The 22424-nt window shown below is 39.7% G+C and overlaps 1 protein-coding gene across 5 annotated transcripts; it reads right to left on the bottom strand.

The window, feature by feature from the left end:
* Window positions 1–277: 277 nt before the first annotated feature.
* AMN1 (antagonist of mitotic exit network 1 homolog) lies at window positions 278–20746 on the bottom strand. 5 transcript variants are annotated; one of them, XM_064457905.1, is made up of 7 exons: window positions 20526–20746; window positions 15988–16120; window positions 12184–12328; window positions 9777–9994; window positions 6814–6870; window positions 4082–4193; window positions 278–3432 (listed from the first exon to the last, which is right to left on the bottom strand). In XM_064457905.1, the coding sequence occupies exons 2-7, from the start codon at window positions 16027–16029 to the stop codon at window positions 3359–3361; spliced, it is 648 nt and encodes a 215-aa protein (XP_064313975.1). In that variant the 5' UTR covers window positions 16030–16120; window positions 20526–20746; the 3' UTR covers window positions 278–3358. The 5 variants fall into 5 exon arrangements, with proteins under 5 accessions (XP_064313975.1, XP_064313949.1, XP_064313958.1 ...); XM_064457879.1 differs by having other exon boundaries at window positions 20588–20737; XM_064457888.1 differs by having other exon boundaries at window positions 20531–20648.
* Between the last annotated feature and the right edge of the window lie 1678 nt (window positions 20747–22424).

The following is a 22424-nucleotide window of genomic DNA, read 5'->3' as shown; positions in this document are numbered from 1 at the left end:
AAGAAACCAGTGTTTTCAGAGCAGTCTTGAATGAACTGTCACCTTTAGCAGTCAACTATTGAACAAGCAGTGATGGGGAATTAATAACTGCAGAATGGAACACAAGGCACCTACAATTATCCAAATCCCAGGTGATGTGATGGAAGCTTATAAAGATGAAAATGTATGTGCTACTCACTCAGAAAACTGTGGTGTTGGTGAAGCAGGAGGTTTAGGAGCACATTCAGATGTACGTGGTCATAAAATATAACAAGTTTTCAGAACTATCCAAACAGTATACTACTTACAAACTTTAATCTTCAGAACAACATGTAAATACCCTGCAGTGCTCACCCAACAATTTACAACAATAACAATATCAATATCCCAACAATACAGAATATGAAGTAATAAGTGCATACAGGATGTTCTCCCACTTCATCCAATGCTTGTAAACATTAGTTGAAAATAACAGTGATTTAACCTGAATCAAATATTCCAGTAGAGTTATGCTAGTAATAAACACATTGGAGAGCAGACTCAAGCTCTGTCAGTGAAGGATTTAACGTGCCTTACATTAAACTTTCAAACATAAATATACAATGTTAATTCATTGCAGTGTTGTACACATTTTTAACCACAAGTTGAGGATATACCACTAAGTTACATGTTTAGAAGACGCTATGGGAGAAGATGGTAAATCTACACGCATGTTTAAGGACACAGTATAAGCTGCATTTGCCTTCAACATGACAAATCCAAGTTTACATTAGCAAAGGGAAGGAGGACAGCCTTGCCAGTGAGGTTAGCAGTACCACTGCCCAACAGATAGAATTTTAAGGTGTCCTTTGCCATTACAGATTGGTGGTCTTCCACCTTTAGCTGCTTTACATTATCTTAATTTATAATTTCCTTTCTGGATACAGCACTTGAAATGAGAGTCTAGTGACCACGATTGCACTACGGTATAGTTACATGTCTTAAAATAACAGACTGAGGGACCTGGGCTTGTTCAGCTTGGAGGAGAAAAGGCTTCAGTGGACTTACAAGCAGCCTGCCCATACCTATGAGGGTGCTGGGATGACAGCCAGGCTCTCCCAGAAAGGGTATAAGCTGAAACAAAATAGGGCCAAACAGGATAGAAGGAAAAACTTTTTTCCACCATGAATACAGTCAAGCAGTGGAACAAGCTGCCTCAAAAGGTTGTGAAGGCTCTTTAGTTTTTACAAGACATGGCTGGATAAAGTTCTGACTAAGCTGGTCCTGCTTTGGGCAGGAAGTTAGATAAGAAACCTCCTGAGGCCCCTTCCCACTGGAGTTAGCTTATAATTCTTACCCTTTTTGTGGCACCCTTCCTGAAACCAGGGCTGGGAGCCTGATCCGTACGCTTTACTTATTTGGCACAATTACTGAGCGTGTCATTGCTGCTGCCTAATCAGCTAGGTGCATTAATACAAAAAGTAGCGCAAAACACATTTATTGCTAACTCACATCCAAGAGTTCAAGGGAATGATGGGCCCTGATTGATACCAGGGATTCCACAGGGCAAAACAATAAACTACTCTTTAGCCAATAAAGGGAATAAAACATAGTAGATTAGGTTTTTAGGCCTCTATCTGGTCCAAGGATTGCTGCAATTACAGCCTTCAGATGCTAGTTGCTGATGTAGCAGAACTAACTTGTTTGCAGGAATGGCTTGTACTGGCACAGCTATACCTGTAGGTGTCATAGGAATACATCCATCACTGCGAGCCACCGTACCACGTGCAACAACAGCTAGGGATTTAGGCACCAGAGTTTGAAAATTATGCCTTCAGTTACACTTGAACAAGTTTCTAAACGGATTTGCTCTTCCATAAATGAATCAACAGAAGAACAGAGACTATTGTCAAACATCGTAATATCCTTTAATATGACTGGACGCAACAGATATATTATCTTCCATGCAATTTGGCCTGAACTTTAAGTAGACTAGTAGAAGACTGGTTTACTTCTGCAACACTTAAAAATGAGTGTGGCTATGACAAGTGTTAAATTATAAAGTAAAGTTATAGTTTATGGTTGCCTAAACTCATGGGTTTCTAAGTGTCATCAGACCCATGTAAGACCACTCTGCTACTAAACCCTAAACTAAACCCTGCTACTGCCAGATGCAGAGTATCAATGCAGTGTGCTACCTACCTTGTATAATGCTAAAACTGCTAGCATTTTAAAACGTTTACTGTAGAAATCATAGAAGTCTCACTAAAAGTTATGCTGTTTCAAGAAAGCCAAGGAACATGGAATTATAATTGTGATGAGACCACTGCTCCATCATGTAATAAACTCACTTTACACTTCTGATTTTTTTCTTTAATATGACTACAATAGAATAACATATAAATGGTTGCTGTTTTCAGCTTCTGGAGGCCACTGGAGATACAATAAACCACATACAGCAGAACGCACACTCTGCTGAACTCTGCCATTCCGAGATTCTTGTTCTCAGACACTAAATTTGGTCCTATTTCACCCACAGCTATGCTTATGAAGAGCAAAGTTTTGTTCCCTAAAAGGATTTTCATGCAGGAACATAGGCAAAAGCCAGAGCAAGTAAGTATTTGCCCATATACAAGATTAGTTTGTTGGTCATAGATACTACACTGAAATTTGTTAAGTCACCACAACAACTTCAAAGCAAGTTTATGTTTACATGTTCACAGACTGCACTTCTGGATGTGTACATATCCAGCAAGTATTTGATGCTACATAAAAAGAGAAACCTGCAGCACCAGTTAACACCAAAAGAAAGGTACCTACAGTTTTTCTTCCAGACCTAGTAAAAGCACATGGTGAAAGGAGACTGTTACTGCTTAAAATACATTTGCATTGCTGTTACTGCCATCTCCATTCACCAGTTTTCTGTTGACTTTTGCCAGATTAAAGTCCCAACTTTACAGACACTTCTGTGTAAGTGTTAATACTACGTTTAGGCTTGGTGCTTCTAGTTGCAAGGGCTTTCTCAGACTACAATCTCAGAACAGTGACTTACTTAAATTGGCTTTGTATATGCAGCTAAGATGCTAAAAGATGGTAAGTAGTAGCCAGATCCAATACTTCAAGGAGTCTGAGCGATGACAGTGTAATATTAATTATAGTTTAACTTTCCTCTTAATGAAGTATGATCAGCGATGCAAAGACAGACAGGGCTCTCAGTAGAGACAATGGGGAAGGCCAGACTCACAGGCAAGGACTGGAATGGTGACGGAGACCTCTGGTGGGAACAAGGAGGGAAGCAATCTGGTGGCACAAAAGTCACCAGCTATTTCTCCAAGGTGCTTGTTTTCTGAAAGAGCTCTCCCATCTGTAAACTTTACACTCGTATGTACACGATAAATAATCAGTAAACAGTCCACGTGACTTGCTTGATTTTGTTTGATATGACTAGCTGCTCTAAAACATCTCGGGAACGATCTGCAAAAGAACCAAGGAATTTCTTGTTATTCATTCAGAATATATAAAGGTGGTGTTTAGAAATTGGGTCAACAGCAAAATAATTCAATTATATGTCTGCATTTATGCTTATCTTGCTATTACAGTATCACACTTCAGATATACCTATAGCAGTTCAAAACCACTTGGTTTTTTCTCCAATCATGTAACTAAAGCATCACCAATGAACCAAACTTAAAAAATACAAGATAGATCATAACCTCCCTTAAGTTTGGGTGTTTTTCAGGCTGAGCAGTCCTACTCCATTCCACTGTTTCTCGAATGGATGCTATTCCATACTTTTGGAATAGAGTAGTGTTTAAATATGCTAATGTAGTTTTCTGAAGTCTTATCATCAACTTCAGGTCTTCATCAGCACGTTGAGGGGGGCGAAAAAAGGGAAAGAAAAACCCCTAAACTCAAAACAACAAAAACATCCCTCCCTGAAGGTTGCATGTTTCAAAGCAAAACTCTCTCCTTGCTTTGAAATCTCAATGTATGATTATCATTTTATCTATTAAGTTATTATTTGTTTGGGATTATTTACAAAGTGTAGTGTGCTTTTCCAGACAGCAAGAAGATACCATCAGGAACTAATTACTCTTCTTACTCCCTGCACAATTTGACCTACCTGTCACCAGTGGGCATCCATGGAACAGAAAAATGTGTATCTTCGGACAACAAGTAAGGACTGCTTCCACGGCAACATCCGTCAGATTCACACAGCGTTCCATGTGGATCTCCTGTTATGAACAGAGTAGTAACAAAAGCCTGTCAGAGCACCCATAGTTTTGGAGGCAGGGTTTCTTTCCTTTGCCCAACCATTCTCAGAGATCCCTACCCAGAAGAAATTATGACCTACTCCTCCTCTGTGCATTGACCCCAGATGTGGTCCCATACAGACCAGGAAAATACCCTCAGGAAAAAATACAACAGCTTTTCTATGAAGAGCCGAAACTAAAAATATGAACCTGAGTTTTTCTAGAACACCTATCATTCAAGACAACTGAAAAAAAAACTCTTCAGTGAGATTCTACAGTGTTTGAGTCCCATCAGTATTCCTATAACCCACATTCTCCTAGCAATTTGTTGTCCAGGAGAACAGAACCCGAACAGAATTCTGGGGTTCCCCAAAGCAGGCAGGATTCATGAGTCTTTGCTGAAGTTCCTAATATCTATCTTTCTATATGTCTATATGGCTCCTAAAAGGAGTCTAAGAACTTCCAAGACTAGACTAAAACCTGCTCTCTTCTTCATTTCTGTACAGTTGTATAACTAGTACCTGTTAAATGTGCTAGAGAAAGAATAAATTCAGAATACATTAACAGATTATTACCAACTTTTTTTCCCCTCTGAACTGCCTTATATATCAATAAACATAACATACAAGAAGAAATGCAGAAAAGAGACTATCAAATCTAATGAAAACAGGATTTAGGAAAATATACTTTGGGGACCCTAGGGTAAAAACAAAAACCCCATGTTTTATTGTGAAAGAGTGTCTTTCCAAATGATAAACTCCAAGGATCTTTAAAGAGCAGAGAAATGAAAGGGACCTTTTGTAATAAATGCAACTTTGTACAGAATGATGACACAGAAAACAAGAACTATATTCAGAGAAGCAAGATATACAAAAGCTGTTATTTGTACAGTTTTTAGTTAATTTTGACAAGTGAAATGTGGAATCTGAATGCCTCTGAATGAAGCAAAAAGATCTAGAAATCTGATGGCTGGTTACAGTTTAAGAATTTTAAGACACTAATTTTTTCACTGTGTACCTGACACTAGATCGCTGCCTATAAATTTGCACTTTGATGACATAAAACAGAGGTATGAGGATAGTGACAAAGACAAGGAAGAGTTAGAAGAAGATATTGTAGCAAATAATTCCATATTCTCTACTAAATTTCTTTTTCTTACTGTTTGTAAACCAAGACACCTAAACCATTCTAGCGTTTTATACTGATAGAACACAAGTTGTTTTTAAAATTGTCATTCCACAGAAAAACAATAAATTTTGCCTTACTAAAACTGCACAGACTGCCCCCCCGAACAAATCCCACCCACCCAAAAAATAATACACATGGCTTTTAAGAAAGTGGAAATAAGTATTGAGCACAGGAAAACGAAGAAGCAAAATCCATACTACTATTCAGTCTGGCATGACTGAAATTTCCCATTAGTTCCTCTGAAATCAAAGCTCACTACCTCAACATTACTGTCTTGAACACTTACAGATGAAGCAGGTCTGATGTAAGCTACCTAATGTGTTCTTCCTGATCTAGTACAGCTTCCACCAGTATCCATGCGAAGAATCATCCACAAAAGAAAGCCTGTGCACTTTCAGAGAAATAGTAACTACAGCAATGTGACCAGGAAACAGAAAAGGCCACATTTTGTAAGCTGGAAATTTTTATTAAAAACTAAATGGAACTGCGTTTCTATGGTTCAAAGAAAAAGCGCTTACACACAAGAATATAGTTCTCTGTAAACTATGGACAGTTATAATAGAGAAGAGGGAAGGTAATACTGACAGACTAATTACACCAACACTGCTGGAAAATAGGTCAAAACCCTCTAAACCCAAAACCAAATCTAACTATTTGCCCTCCAAATAAAACAATAACAGTTCTTTTTTTTTCCCACGTTATTAATACTGTCAGTTGACTCAGATTTAGTATTTTGTTTAGGGATTTTTTTTTTTTATTAAACACTATAAACTAGCAGAAGTATGACTTGTTTCCCATCTTAGTTTCTAGATGAGTAGCTTGGGTTCAGAACCAGCCTTTACAAAAGCAAAAACACACACAGAGGTAAGAAATGTACTATCTAGAAAAGCAGATGATCATTTATGGTAAAAGGTATGGGATGCCTCTTATTACCGTCTCAGTGCCCAGAGAATCTTTATGCAAAGAGAACTTCATTTTCACTGTTGCTTTCATGAGGTAGAGATTTACCTATGCAGAGGTGCTAACTGATTTCTTAAATCCATGAGATTATCTGCATCACAAATTCTGCCTCAGTGTTCAAGAAATAACTCCAAAGAAACCAAGGAAAAAAAATTATGCATTCATTCGCATTTATTATACAGCTCTCTAAACTAACATGAGTTAAAATATGCATACTACATTCAACAGAAGAAAACTAATTTTGAAAAGACTGAGGTTCTCAAAAAGCTGGTCTGGGGTACTGCAACAGAGAGAGAATATAGTCAATCTATAAGCAAAATCAGGGCAAATGTGTATACAAGCAAAGGCAAAAGTCAGTCAATAAAAACCATCCCTCAGAAGTAGTACTGATAATAATTAAAAATGCACGTATTTGCTTTTGTTCATTTCTTTGTTGTTAGGTTAAGCAAGTTACCTTTAAATTCTTTGAACATGTTCCACTCACTAGTGCTGTAACGCCATCATCTGTTACCTAGAGAAAAAACCCCACATTGTTATTGACACAATGGGTTAAAGCTCGATCTTTTCAAACAAAGCTATTTGGGGGCAGGGGGATATTAATTTATTCACCCCCTGCAGTCATTGAATACATTTAACATTACAATATTTTCTTCCCAATTAAGCTTGCAAAGAAAACAATCCCAGTATGGTTTTTTTTCAGTCTATTAAACACTTGCATTTCGCTGCCACATGATCCAGCCTGGCTTTCTACCGGGTTATTTCCAACTGTGTAACTGCTATTTCTGCAGCTTCCTCGTCTGATTTAACAGCAGGTACACTATTACAGTCAGAGCATGGCACTTCCAATTTATAAGGTTTAAACCACTTCTGCTCTACCTAAACCATTTTTTCTCCTGTTTTCAAGACTGCTGGAGATGTTCCTGAAGGAAGTTTCTTGGGCTGGGGGAGAGGGGAAAAAAAGAAGTAATCACAGCAGTCTAATCTGGTGTCTCACTCTTTCTTTTCTTGAAGCGAACCATCTACGTAAGACAAAAATCCCTCAACCAAGCAGTCTTACAGCAGTCGTCATACACTTGCACTAAAAGTGATTGGCTACAGACAGCCACAAAGCAACGATTACCTGCAAGAGAGAGGAGAGAGACAAAAGATATTCCTTTCCTTAGAAAGGCCAGAAAGGCCGATTCATTCATTTGCTTCCAGGAACCAAATTCATTAAACTTCCTCCCCACTTCAAAAGCTGGTTGGATATTAGATCTGTCACACAGGTTTTTTCATACAGCTTATATTAGATGGCAGGAATAGTAGTCATCAAATATACACAGTAAGGCTGAACCAAATTTGACAGCTAGAATCCAGAGACCACAAGCTTGGTTTCCATTTAAAGATCTGATTGTTCCCGCTGCACAAATTGTCTTACTGCCTTCTAGCTCTCTATTGCAAGTCTACTGTACAAAACTTCAATAGAAAGGGTCAGATCGTTGTCCAAAAAGTGAATTTGTCACCTGGTGTGCAATGAGTCAATAATTGCACACTCAGGAGAGACATTCTTGTTGATTTCAGGGTTGTACAAGCCTGGGTGCTTGGTGATTTTCCACAAATCAAGCACCCTGCACCTGGCTCCTTCATTATATTTATACAATAAATTCATACATATCCCACCTATCTAATACATTTTCATTCTAATCTACATAGGTTGTGTAATGGCATTAAATCACTCCTCTTGGCTCCACTTCACATCCTTCTGCACATGTCTTCCTCTCTTTGAGGGTCCTCAGTGGTCTCTGTCATCTTCACAGATGAAGCACCCTAACCCTTTTTATCCATATAAGGTCATGTGTCACCTAAGGACAACTCAAGGCTATATTCTCTTGCCAACTCTCCTTTATTTTCTTCCAAAAGGAACTTTTGTCCTTGATTAAATGGATAATGCTGATGGCCAAGATATCCTGCCTTTAAGCTTAGGTTAAATATTAAAACATTAAATGCTACATAAGCAACGCTTGATCAAAAAGGAGTTTAGATTCACGCTAATTAAACATAGACAATACCTCTTCTTTCCAAGGGGGGTTGTTCCCTTACAAGATCAGTGTGAATGGGAAATGGACAGGAATGTCCCAGCACTGAGGCACATAAAGGTCTCTAAGTGTGGCAGGTATTGTCAAGAAGGGCAGGTACTGTAAGTACATAGCTAAGCAGGTCACCAGGATGACAGCACATTTAGCTCCTGAAGACACCCAGACCAGGAGACAAAGGGCAGTGAATGAATTCTAATAACTCCCATAGGTGAGGCAGAATGGAGAGAGTAATAATCACTGTCAGTTCCTCAAGGGGGTAAAACAGCACAGCCAGAACCAGTGCATGGTCACCAACCTAAGACCAACCCCAGTACAGTGATGATGATTTCACAGGCTGTGTCCCTTATCCTCCATGCCATCGAAACAAACCTGATCCAGACTGCTGGTTGGTGCCTGAACACTGTAGAAACCATCTGAATGCTACTGTCTTCATGTTTTTGAGTATATGGTTATGACAGCATGAGAGCATGCAACCAGTTTTGTATTACAACAAAGTCCCCTCACTTCCCTGTATGAGCTCACAGTAATCACCGCTGTACTGTTACTCCAGCGTTGCAGTATTGTTTCCTACTCTACTGAATGTCTATGTGCCATTATAGGCAATGCACATCTGCCTCCCCTCTTCAAGGGACACACTCTTATACTGGGGATAAACCACATGCAGTCAGTACAAAGCCACAAATACTTCAGCTTCTTGGTACAGACCAGTTGCCACCAAACTCTGTACTCATCTGTAGCAAAGGCTTACATAGCCCAGTACCAGCAGTTAAGTACATTAGCCATCCAGCTCAGTTCTACATGAGAAGCATCTGGACAGATAAAACTGCTAACCTGCAACGTTCCTGCTTTAGCCAATACATTTTGCAGAGAAATACACTTTCCCCCAGTTACCTTGCTTCACCCTTCTGGGACAAGATGTTCCCTTTAATCACGGATGACTTCAAATTTGTGGCCTTCCCTTATCTTCACACCCTTCTTTGTGGCAGGATGTCTCCACTATCAGTCCTTGAAGTTCTACTGATCTGTATTCTTTTAGGAGGTTCTGGTTAGTGAGGCATGCATTGCTAATACCCTCTTATCTGGCCTAAGCATTATTTGCTATCTTGAATATTCTGAATTCATCAAGCATTAGTTTCCACTCCTAATAGTGATCCTTTCTTAACTACTAGTAACTCCTGTACTCTTCCATTTCATCCAAGAAGAATATATACACTTTTGAGACAACAAACTGTGGTTCTACATCTTGTCAAGAGTAGAGCTAAAAAGATCCCTTTTCAATTTTATCATGACAGTTTTAAAAAATAAATGAACAGAAGTCAATTAGCCAATAGCCACCAGTTACCTGAGTAGATGAAAAGTCCACACTGTGAAGAAATTTGCAGTTTTCTCCTAATGCCTGCAGAGATGCATCCATGATGCCTGAACAGCTGCCCAAGTTCACTATTTGTAGGAACTGGCAGTTGAGCGCAAGAGCAAGAACTCCACTGTCAGTTATATCGCAGCACCTTTTAAAAGATGCTTCACGCAAGTAAGGACAGGATAAGGCCAGTGCTATGACACCTGTCAAAAAACCAGAAGAATTTAAAGAATTATTCATCTTTTAACATAATCACCATGCTGAATCCAATATGCTGTCCCCTGGTCATTGACTGTACAACTTCCATCTCATGCTATGCCAGCAAGACTCTGTATGAGGAAATAATTTTGTGGTTGGTTTCTTTTAATTCCAGGATGAGAAAAAAGGAAGATGACAATGAACAATGCTAGAGCTGATAAAAATTTATAAATGCTGAATTCCCTTCTATACTGCAGAGGGATGCCTGAGGGATATTAGATACGCCTCAGTGAGTGCATAGAAAAAGCCAATGGTTTGAAAGCAGATTGATGATACTGTTAGGTCCCACTGATGGTGCAATGAACATCAGGCAAACAGCAAGGTCAGAGGTCATGTCTGAGGACAGTTCAAGAAATCAAAACAAGAGCTCAGAAGCAGGACAGGAACCAGTTACACCTGCGACACTGCTCAGGCCAGGACTGAAGGTCCATGGGCAGCTAGTGTAGGTGGGCACGGCAGGTGAGACCAGTCATGGCCATTAGGGTCTGTCAGTGCCCTCAGGGCCCTGACAGTTAGTAATAACCCAAATATTTGCCCAGAAGTGTCAGGAGGTAGCCAATAAAATAGAAGTACATGCACTACAGATGCAATGTGAAAGGAATTTATTTCAAGGATAATGGAAGCATGATGATTACAGTGGTACAGAAAATTACATCACTTCTGGATAGATAGAAATAAAGAGTCAAATGTCATTAAGATATGTCACTATGTAAGAACTTCAAAGAAACATGAATAAAATAGTACTTGCTTGGGTCAGAACCACTTTGCAAAGAATGACAGAAGAGAGAGTAGTGGGAGTTGAATTTGACAGAGAAGTACTATGAGTATTTATTAAAGGACACTAAACCTTCCACATGCAACTTACAGATCAAATGTTTCCCAGTAATGACAGGGCTCAAATATTTCTGAATAGGGTAGCCAGCACGCTTCTTAAAACAAACAAAAAACCCAAACAAACCAACTAACCAAACCCCCACCTGTTACTGAATTAGTAAAAGGCAACGCTGGTTTAAAACAGGGTGGTCTGGGGTCTTTTTTTCCTGTATGTAATTGAGATAAGTAATAAAGAACTGTTCCAGCTTACTTTAAAGTCTTTGTAATTGATTCTCAGTTTAAAAAGGGCTCAGTTTATAAGTTTATAAGTAGGAAAGTTAGAAAAGTTGGATGGACTAGGAACTTGCCAATAAAGAGCTAGACTTTCCAGTTTTAACTGCAAAGTAGTCAGGAATCTCTATCCAAATAGATGAAAAGTATACATAAAGAGCTCTAGGCTTAACTGGTACCTTAACAACCACGCTAGATATCAGAGGACAGATGAAGGCATGGAGGGAAGACCATTGCAAATTGTATCTTAGTTATACTTATCAAAAAGTGTAACAATGAGGTGACAGTGAAAATAAATAAATTTTAAAGAGTTTAACCAATTACTTAAGTAAAAAGACAAACTCGTCACTATGCAGTGGTAAGAAAATACAAACCAAGACTGACCTAAAGTACTATATATATTAGCTCAATACTAAAGTAATATTTTGCCTCACTTTTCACTAAGGATGAGTTAATGATGGAACAAAGGAGTGTAATCAAAAGACAGAACAAAACTTGTGTGAAATAAAACTCAGCAAGCTTAATTCTTTTAAGCTAATAGCTCCTGATACAACTTGAAACTGGAGGTTAAAAGTAACACCTGCAATCCTGAAGCCCTAAAGCAAGTCAAGTCTTCTAAGTCAGAGAAGATGCTATAACTTTATTTAGTAACAAACACATTTAATTAAAAAAGGGAAAAAAGGTAATTTAGGAAATCACAAGCTTGAAACTTCAAACCCAGTAGTACTGGTAAGGCTCTGGAACAAGTTTTGAGGAAAGAATAATTAAGATGAAGTGGAAAATATGATCAAATGTAGCAGTTTTACCAGAAACCTAGCATGACAGTAACCTGATAGCTCTCTTTCATAAGATAATCAGTGCTCTAGGTCTATAATTTACACCACTGAAGTGACTCTTAATTAGTATTGGTGTGGCATTGGGGATATTTTTAAGCAATATTTACCCTAGATATTTTTTTGCAATTACTCCAGTCTAACAAGAAAAATAAAACAGAAACAAGATCCCAGTTATCTGTGCACAGATAACATACCTTCTGAAGTGATTCCCAATCTGTTTTCTTTGCAAGAATTTAAGTTGATTTTTTTCAGTTGCTTGCAGTTATAAAGCTGCAATAATGCATTATCTGAAATATCACAGTCTCGGAGGTCTAGAGCCTCCACAGCAGGGTGCAACACCTGTAACAAAAACCTACCATTTCAGTCAAACTCTGCTATGTCATAGAACATGCATATTTTTAATTGAAATACTTGTTACGTTAGACATCACATAGAACTTTTAAAAATTATTCGCTAGAGAATGGGGTTTCCAGTCCTAGAAACTAAAAACTAAAGAAAATATAGTATATTTGCCGCAACAGTTCATCTCCTACAGCATGAATGCTCCGTTTCTGTGATCACATCTAGATGAGGAACACATTAACACTACCATTTAAAGAGTGGAAGTATTATTTTGATAGTACAGTTGCTAACATTGGCACTTCTGCCAGCATAGATATTTTTACTAAGGATAATACCCTCAAACTTACTAGCACAACTTTGATGGCAAAAGTCTGAAGTGTAAAAAAAATACTGACTGTTATCATAACTTAAATCCGCTGAACTGATAAGGGTAACATTTGAAAGATATTTTGCTCCAGAGTATTTTTTTCACCTACACATACATAGACTTTTTCTCATAAACAAGCAATCTCTATCATACCATCAAGAGGTACCAAATCCTCATTAAATAGGCTCTTTCACTCCCACAAGACCACAGATTCATTTTTGTGAAATATTCCCCAAGAGGATGTTTATGAAATTTAGACCCCAAGCAATGGAAGGCCTCAGATTTTGGTAACAACAGCCATATATCTTACCTCTAATTTAATTTTCAGGGACTCACTACTTTTTAATAAATACTGTTTATAGGCCACTCCGGTGCAAATGATCTACGCCTTTGCTGAGCTGTCCTTCAGACCAATAGGCAAGCATTAGATCAGGTTTTCACCTTACCTTATCTTACTCCCTTCAGCTTGTCATTCCCTTCCTTAACTCACAAGGATAAAAGCATATGGTAAATTTCCATACACAAACAGAGATAACAGCATAGCTGACAGGCTTGTTAAAGGCCTATTCCTTTCTCAGGTTCACCATTCTAACAGGTACAATAAAGACAGATATTACAAGGAATATTGTTTTTCTGTTTTGCAAATATACAAGATGCTAAAATCTTCACTAAGTCAAATAAGCCTTTAAAAAAAAAAAAAGCAGAAACTTCTAGTAGAATTGCAACCTTTCTGCAAAATGAATGGCAGACCTCAGACAGCTTTGACAGCTTTTTCTCCCCAAATGCAAGAAGCTTCAAATATGACTCTATGCCACAAAACCACCAACATATCCCACAATACACTTGTGAGTAGTTTTCACAAGATAACATTCAGCTCTTATTTCACTCATATTTCTGAATTCATATCTAAATAACTAAAACAGCCAAACCCAGAGCTACCGTGCTTAAAGCTGAAGTGACCATCAGCATTTATTCAAGATGCTTTCCCTGACCGTTGTCTTTCTTTCTCAATTCCAAATTGCCTAGGACACAACAAAAGTGAGCAAACTGCTGGTTTTGAAGCCACATGAGAAATCTTACGAGAAAAAGAATGATTAGATGCAAGGAAGTCTAAATGAGAAGCAACGATACTATCAGAATACCACCTATTTACAGTAGCTAGAGTATTAAGCTTCCCTAACCCATGATTCTTCTTCATACACTCAGGTATTACTTAGAGGTTTGCTTTCTATTGTTATTCACAGATTCATAGTCGCTGAATGTATAAACTAAAATCTCATCTGTCTCAAAGAAGATGAAATTTTAGACAGAGTAAGGATTGTTTGTATGCAGGAGTTTAAAGTATACATACTCAGCATGGGCACATGCTAAACGGCTTTATAGATCTTTATGGTAAAAGTGAGGCGGAATAAGGAGTTTAGCATGTGTGTCATGGAAGGCTGCTCCAAGCAAAAAGCAGAGTAAGGATAAAAAAATGCATGATAACACAAATCTGGACAAGGACAAGGAAGTAAGAGATGAAATAGAAGTTCATACATAAGTGCAGGGTAACAGAATTTCAACTGGAGGAAACTTAACATTAAGCAAAATGCTTAAACACCACCAAAGAAAAGAAATGCATAAAAAGTAAATGAGAAAGCATAACCTGGAAAATTCCAAGAGAATAGATCTAGCCACAATACTGTGGAGGCTATGAAAGAAAAGGGCAGGACGGAAGCAATAGCAAAGAAAAAAATTTCTTATCCATAGGGAAGGCTAATTGAGATGTTGCAAATGTGTCACATGTAGAGTACTTTGGTTATACGTGATGTAAGCAAGGAATATTAGAACTAAACAACATAGGCCATTTTTGCTATGCTGAGCAACGAGAATATCTGCAAGATGAAAGAACAGGAAAACAGAAGAGCGAAATTGTATGGAGAAACAGTATGAATTCAGAATCCAAGAAGTAGGTAGCATTTTTTTTAAAAATGCAAGTGAGATAAACCTGGAAACTTTCAAAGAAAGCTAAGGCATAACATGCCCAAGAAAAGTGATGACAGCTAAGGATAGAATAGCAGGAAACTGCAGGAAGAGAGAAAGGAAAAACAGCTGAGAAAAAGTACCAGAACAAAACATCCCAGCGTCAGATGGAAAACAGGCTCCAAGAGAAGGCACTAATCAATTGCTGAATGAAGACAGAGACAGATGAGATTTTACAAAGAGCTGAGGAAAAGACTGTAACTTAAACTCTCCAGTTTATTTCCAGACTAAAGCTATCCTAATAGGTTTTGTGCATTTATACACATGCAGTCATATGGTTTTAATTATATACATCTCTTAGGATGCTTAGAAAGGATTACTTACTGAAAAGATAGCCTAAACCAAATTTTATCAACTCAAATTTTCCAAAATAAGATAAAGAAATAAGGCTCTGATTTTTACTCGGAGACTTATTAGAATCAAAAAATGATACATACTAAAGCCAAACCTTTTTGTTCATATGTTTTCCACAGTAGTTCTGATTCTGCCTCTACTCTTGGCTTCGCTATTCTGACTCTGAGAAACTGATACTATTTGCCTCTTCCAAGTTACAGGAAGAGGTTACAGGTCAAAGCAGGAATGAGCTAGGAGTCATTAATTTTCTGTTTCACCAAGGCCAACCTTTAGCTTTCCTCAATTCTCATGCCTCCCTTTGAGGCTAAACAAGATAACAGTAGATAAATACCAAAATAGATGTGCCCCGGAGTTTAGAGCTAAAGAAAAGTCTTAACTGGTTTAATTTTGAAACACTGACACACATCAGTGAGCAAAAGGTACGACAGAATTTGAAATATCAACTTCTAGCCCTAGTATCATCGTATTTCAGAGAATCAAGATTTCAATAAATTATATGGAGAGCACGTGCATAATGTCAATAGAACATAACAGAAACCTAATAAATTCCTGAAATCTTTTAATTACTAAATTATGCACTAGCTTCATAAAACATACTACATTCAGGAACAGAGACTGGTCTAGTTTCTACAGTCTAGTTTCCCATACTGCCAAGTGGGTAATATATGCCAGCTGATTACACAGAAGTCCATTATCACTGAAGGGAGAACATTACTTACTTGTTACTACAAACACAATCTTATTACCATAATACAGGACTATTAACATTATGAAGTTTAAGAAAAAGACCTGTAAAGACACGGACAGAGTAAGCAGGCCTGAATTTACCTGTTGCCTCATGTAAATAATTTTAGTTTAGTTCATCCCTGTGTATTAACTACCACAGACAGAATAGTTTTGAATGGGTTCTTACCTCACTGATATTTGAATCAGTTATTTGCCCTTGCCTACTCATCAATGTAATCAGTTTATCCTTTATGTTGGGTGGCAATGACTTAATATCTGCAGTATATCTGGAAAGGTTCTTTGTCAAACATTGAAGGCACCTGAAACAAAGGAAAGTTACAGTACAGTCAAAAATAGGTATTACACATTAGAACTAGAACAATCAAACCATAAGAGGTCATCTTCTGCATCCAGCTATGCTGCCTCCAAGCCTTATCAGTTCCAGCTGTTCCATGCTACCACCAATTCAGTTATTGCCCTTTGGGGTCATATGTTCTGTGCAACATATGTGCAAGTGTTCCCCAATCAACTGTAGGCAAAAATTGTAGCCTCATTCACTGCGATCACTGATCCAGCTGGCAAAATGGGTTTGCTGATGGTATATTCACAAGGTCAAAGAAATTTGTTTGCAAACAAATCTCAAAGAGCTTAAGCATTCATCTGAAAAGGAAGGACTAGGCAGAAATAAATATTAATGAGACTACTAACATCACAGAATGCTGGGTGAGGCTTTAAGACAGGATTTGAAATCCTAGAATTTTATCTATGTGAATGAAACAAAAAGGGATCATTTCAGTAAAAATACCTTGTTAAGAGATTCCGGATGGAACAGAGCTCTTTAAGAGAAAACATGAAGGACTTTACTTAAGCAAAATAAAAGAGAGAGATCAGTATTACCAGATATATGTGTAACACTCCCAGGTGGAACACCTGAAATAATGGTTTTCGAGGTCAAATACATGGAAGAGTATTTACCTATGCAATACTGAGTACTACAGAGGGACACTAATGCAATTCTGTTTTTTAAGATTCCTAAGGCATTTTAATGTATCAAAGGATACATAAGATGTTAATGTCCCAACATCTGCAACTTTAAATTACAATCACAGGCTTACTGAAACACCAGAGGCAACTCTGGGAAGAGTTTATGAATAGCTTCTAAGCATCCTGAGCACACTGACCTTCAGAGCCGTCACCACTCACTAATATGCTAAAAGACAACTGCTGGTTCTTATGGAAGGAATTGCAACTCTCTGAAGGGAGATTTTATTATCAAAAAACCAAAGTCCCTAGGTAAATGAGAAACATAAACTAGAGCAAAGCTAACCAACATCCAGAGATAACTGAAAAGGTAACACTGTCATCTAATTCAACAATAAGCCTAAGGGTTACCATAAGTAAGAAGCTTAAAGTCCAACCTGACATAAATAGATGGCCATTACCTGATTAGTGTAAGACAAGAAACAATACACAAAAATTACACACATTTGTTAAAAAGCTGTGTAATTATTAGTTTCAAGTATTAGTCTTACTGGTATAATAATTTTATTGTTATATTAATATAGAAAATTGCTGCAGCAGTACTAATAAAGTTGAGTAAAAAAAAAGATTAGTAACCAAAAGCAGAAATTGTTTATAGTATCAAGTGCTACTGCACACATAAAGAGAAATTACTAGGTCTGAGATCTAAAGTTAATCATGAGAACATAACCATATAGTGTAAGGCATGCCTTAAACATCATTTTAACAGATTAATCATGCACAACAAAAAAAGTATGGGTGCTATTCTAGCTTTGCAAAAAGAGAAAATTTACTAGCAAGACAGAACCCTTGAGACAAATTTCTATTAATAGTCCAGCTACCATTACACACCACTCCAACCAAATGCAAAGTCCAAATAGAGGTTGAAAAGGCTAGTTCCATTCCTCTTTGTCTCCCCAACACCTTCTACTGCATCTTCCCCATGCTGGCACTGAAATTCACAGTTGCACAGTGAGCTGTTCGGCATCTGAATGAAAATTTCCCATGACTAAAACTGTGAGGTCACAGAAATATACTGCCAAAACAAGTGGCTGAGGGCAGGGGGTGGCAGCAGCCTAGAGTTAAACCGAATTCCAGTTAACATATAGGCACAACTCTGGAGCACCTGTAAACTTTTTTGCAACTGAACCTCATCTGGCACCAGAATGCCACCAAAGCACAGCAAATTAAGTTCATACCAATTAAAAATTCTAGAGAAGTAAAAATATTAAGGCTTTATAATCTGAAGCGTAGCACAGATTTAAGCAAGGAAAGAAGCAAGATTTCCAATGTGGAAGGACATTAAAAAAGCTCTGAAGTTAGCACAGTGGAATAAGGGCACCTGTAGCAGGTCACTGCAGAAGACACTCTAACAAGGGGACAGCAATTTCAAGCAGAACCTGGGCAGAGTTCAGCCACAGGCCCTGGCTGCAGAGACCCATATATCAGCACCAGCGACCGTTACAGAACCTAAGCACACACCATGATCGCCTTTAACTTGTTCCTCTGGAGGTGTGTATGAACGGAATGTTTTCACCACACCTCAGTGACTGCTGGATGAACTTGGCCGCCTGACTAACAGAGAAGCCCGTACATGGCTCCAACTCAGTACAAGTAGATTAAACCATCCACATTCTTTGTCTTGTCTTGAGATTAAACAGTATATCTACACATAACATTCCTTCACTTGACTGCAGAAATGAAGACCGTTTGCTTACTTCTAAAAAAAAAAAACTCTTATCAAAGCTCTAAAGACCACAACGAGCGTGAACCTCACCACAGACAGGATCTGTGCAGCGTGCTGCACAATATGAAGGGGCTTGTCTCACACTATGATAGCTGGGGTCCTCAGCATCAGGAGGGACACAAGACTGCTATCACATTTTCTACCACTACTATTCTTTACGCAATAAACCGGTTAAATAGCCTTGAGAGCCCTTGCCTTTCTTTACTGAGATTCCAGGTGAATCAGCACCTCCCCCATGCAAAACAGCACCCTACCTTTGGCTAGGGTGAGTCAAATAGACTTTCTAAGCCTTTTGGGGAGCTACATGTGCACCTACAGTGTGACTGCTCCCTCTTCTACCACGAGGTCATGTGAACGGGCAAGCAGTCCTTTGTCATGCAGGGGCACACACTTCAGTTAAGTGCTAAATACGTATTTATCATGACACCTACATTTTGTCCACTAGGTAAACGAACTTTTCTGGCAATTCATCCTGAAGGAGGGAGATTGTCACCATTTACTGTAATACATAAAAACAGTTCTATCTAAACACTTAATACAAAATTAAGATTAATTCTTTTCTCTTGAAAATACTACAGCAGCTAATGCAGCCATGCTTGAATAGGGACCTGCAAATCCAGAGCAACTACTTAGTTCAAATTTGCAGAAAGTACTCCAAAACCAATGCAGATACATGGTAATCAATGTGAGCTATTTCAAATCTTCTAGTTACATTTAACTGTCCCTTGCCACAGACTTTTAAACTTAGCTTGAGGAAAAAGCTTATTAAGATTAATCACATTCCTTTCAAAAAGCTGGTGGATATTCTCAGAGTACATTACTGATCTGCAGTTTAAACAATCATTTAAATTATTTTTTCACTGTTATCATACTTTATAGAAAAACAATAAAGCACTTACAGGCTATACTAGGGCAACAATAACCATATCTTCAGTACTTTAAAATAATAAAAGTCTAAGACTAACTGTATTGTTTGCTAGCTATTTTTTTTCCTGTCAAATATTTCATCCCTATGCTGTCTCTAACTCCCTCCTAAACAAAAAGGAATTTGACATAATGAAAAAGTCAAAGCAAAACACCATTCAGTGGATTCACTGGGGCCAGGTGAAGCCAGGGATCCTCAGCTGTCCCTCCACAACCAGATCTGTCAGGGATCATCCTGTTATCTACCTGCCAAACCCTGTCAACCCTCACCAAACTCTGTCACTCCTGTCAAACCCTGCCACCTGTCCTGTAACTCCTCCCAAGCTGTCACCTCCACCAACCCTGTTGCCAACCCTGCCACCCCATCAAACCCTGTCACCTCTGCCAAACCCTGCCACCCCATCAAACCCTGTCACCTACCCTGCCAACCCATCAAACCCTGTCACCTCTGCCAAACCCTGCCACCCCATCAAACCCTGTCACCTCTGCCAAACCCTGCCACCCCATCAAACCCTGTCACCTACCCTGCCAACCCATCAAACCCTGTCACCTCTGCCAAACCCTGTCACCCCATCAAACCCTGTCACCTACCCTGCCACCCCATCAAACCCTGTCACCTACCCTGCCAACCCATCAAACCCTGTCACCTCTGCCAAACCCTGTCACCCCATCAAACCCTGTCACCTACCCTGCCAACCCATCAAACCCTGTCACCTCTGCCAAACCCTGCCATCCCATCGAACCCTGTCACCTCTCCTGTAGCTCCTGCTGAACTCTGCCAAACCCTGTCACCTGCCCTACCAGCACTACCAAACGCTGTCAACTACCCTGCCACCACTACCAAACGCTGTCACCCACTCTGCCATCCCTGCCAAAGGCCTGCCAAACCCTGCCCCCTGCCCGGGCAGACCTCTCCTCCGGGATGCCCCCTCGGGAGGGCCCCGCGGGTTGCCTCGGTGACGCTGCGTTTAGTCGAGGCCGCGGCCCCGCTGTGAGGGCAGCGGTCTGACCCGCCCGCCCGGCCCCGTACCCACCGCACCTCCCGGAGGGAGAGGGGGCCGGCGGGCACAGGGGGAGGGTGCGGGGCGGCACTCACAGGTCCAGGAGGAGCTGAACTTCCTCGCCGGCGCCGTCCCAACCGCCGCTGAGGCGGCTCATGACGGCGGCGGCGGCGGCGGGGAGCGGGGAACGCCGCGCCGCCCCGGCCCGGCCCAACGGCTCCGGGGGACGGCGCCGAAATGGCGGCAGCTCCCTCCGGGCGGCGGGCATGATGGGAGGTGTAGTCCTGCTCCCGGCCCGCCCTGCGAGCGCTTCAGGGCTTGGTGCGGAAAACGGCAGGAAAGCCCTATGAAGCGGCCTGAAATATCGTGAAAAATCCCAGACTCCGTACGAAGGCGCTGTCTCGCCCCACTGCTAGCTCTTAATATTTAGGGCAGAGTATCTTCCCAAACCTGGAAGAAGTGCAGGGGAGCTCAGGGAGTTTGGGAACCTTCAGGCAAGGGGCACAGTTGTTTTAACCGCCATCTCCCTTATCACTGCCAGCAGTGGAGTCATACCACAATGACTCCACCATGAATGGAGGCCTTTTCTCCATAAAAAGACTAATCTCCATTAATCTGCAGAGATGAGAGCCTGCTGTCTCCCAGATCTTTCTACCTGCGATTAATGTTCTCTTTTTTAGTGTGACATAAATTGAAATCACACAGGCCTTAGGAGCTGTGATAATTAATTTAGCCTTAAACAGAATTCCAATTAAAGTTTACAATTTATTGAACAGAGACAAGCAAGAAGCGCTGGATGCACGGGGGATCCTTCCACCTAGCGTGCATACTGTCATACAAAACCACAGGGTTTACATTCAGTTACTTAATAACAATTAGTAAAAACACACCTAAGTTTACACTCATTGGTCAGTGATAAGCATCCCACTTGCTGTTGGTCAGCCGTATTTAAATTAGCCACGCTTGCCATGTAGATTAGCACGCATGCTCTTTACGGGGCGGGGCGGGGCGGGGCGGGGGCAAGTCTTTTTGGTCCTGAATTGGGTCGGTGGTCACAATCTCCCCCTGCCGGAATTACCTTTCCCCCAGTTTCCATGTTTCAGCACCTTCTGAGCCAAGAAGTTCCCTGTTATCACTACTGGCTGATTTGTGGCCTTGCCTTATCTTGGCACTCTCCTTTGTAGCAGGATGTTTCCACTGTTAGTCCTTGAAGTTCTACTGAGTTGTATTCTTTTAGGAGGCTTCTTGTCAATGAAGCATTCATTGCTAATGCCCTCTTGTCTGGCCTAAGCATTATTTATTATCTTGTTAAAATTCTCAGGTGTTAGTTTCTACTCCTAACTAAAATTCTTTCTTAACAACTAACTTAACAATTCGCCAATCAATATTCCAACCATTAAGACAGTTAACAAGTCAATTGAATGGCCCTCAGTTACACAAGCACAAACAGAACGGTCAAATGTTAGAGGGTTACACTTCACCGTGTGGCCCTAGCATTGTTCCATATTGACACAAATCAGATGAACACATTTTACAGGAGCCAACATTAGCATACAATTATTACATCATCTTCAGACCCAAGACCCATCACCTACCCCTGCTAAAAAGAACAAGTGAGTGACTAAGACAAGGAAACCTCTGTTCTCACAAAATTAACAGAAGGATCCATATCTAAGAGAAACACGTGTTGCTGATGTCAATGACTGAAACATCTGGATTAACAGATAAAATGCAAGGATGCTGGTGGATGATGAGGCTGCAAGACCTACAAAATATACCTTTTTATGATTGGATAATTAGAAATATGCATTAGTAGGTAATTGGGTGATTCATGTCCTACCCTTATAGTGGAAGCTATAAAAGCCCCTAAAGAAAAAAAATCACTTGGATATACCCAGTTTGGCTGGGACACCCCATGCACATTAATAATTT

The sequence above is a fragment of the Phalacrocorax carbo genome, chromosome 1, assembly GCF_963921805.1.
Source record: "Phalacrocorax carbo chromosome 1, bPhaCar2.1, whole genome shotgun sequence".
Classification (NCBI taxonomy): domain Eukaryota; kingdom Metazoa; phylum Chordata; class Aves; order Suliformes; family Phalacrocoracidae; genus Phalacrocorax; species Phalacrocorax carbo.
Note: the sequence above shows the minus strand (reverse complement) of the source record. Positions and strands in the feature narration are given on the sequence as shown.

What these genes read in the sequence shown, in the direction of transcription:
- AMN1 (XM_064457879.1), bottom strand. Translation starts at nt 20,649, where the DNA reads ATGAGCCGCCTCAGCGGCGGTTGGGACGGCGCCGGCGAGGAAGTTCAG. An exon ending in GTTCAGCTCCTCCTGGACCT is followed by an intron (nt 16,121 to 20,587) that starts GTGAGTGCCGCC and finishes CCTTTGTTTCAG; the next exon opens with GTGCCTTCAATGTTTGACAA. An exon ending in CTGATTCAAATATCAGTGAG is followed by an intron (nt 12,329 to 15,987) that starts GTAAGAACCCAT and finishes TTTTTGTTACAG; the next exon opens with GTGTTGCACCCTGCTGTGGA.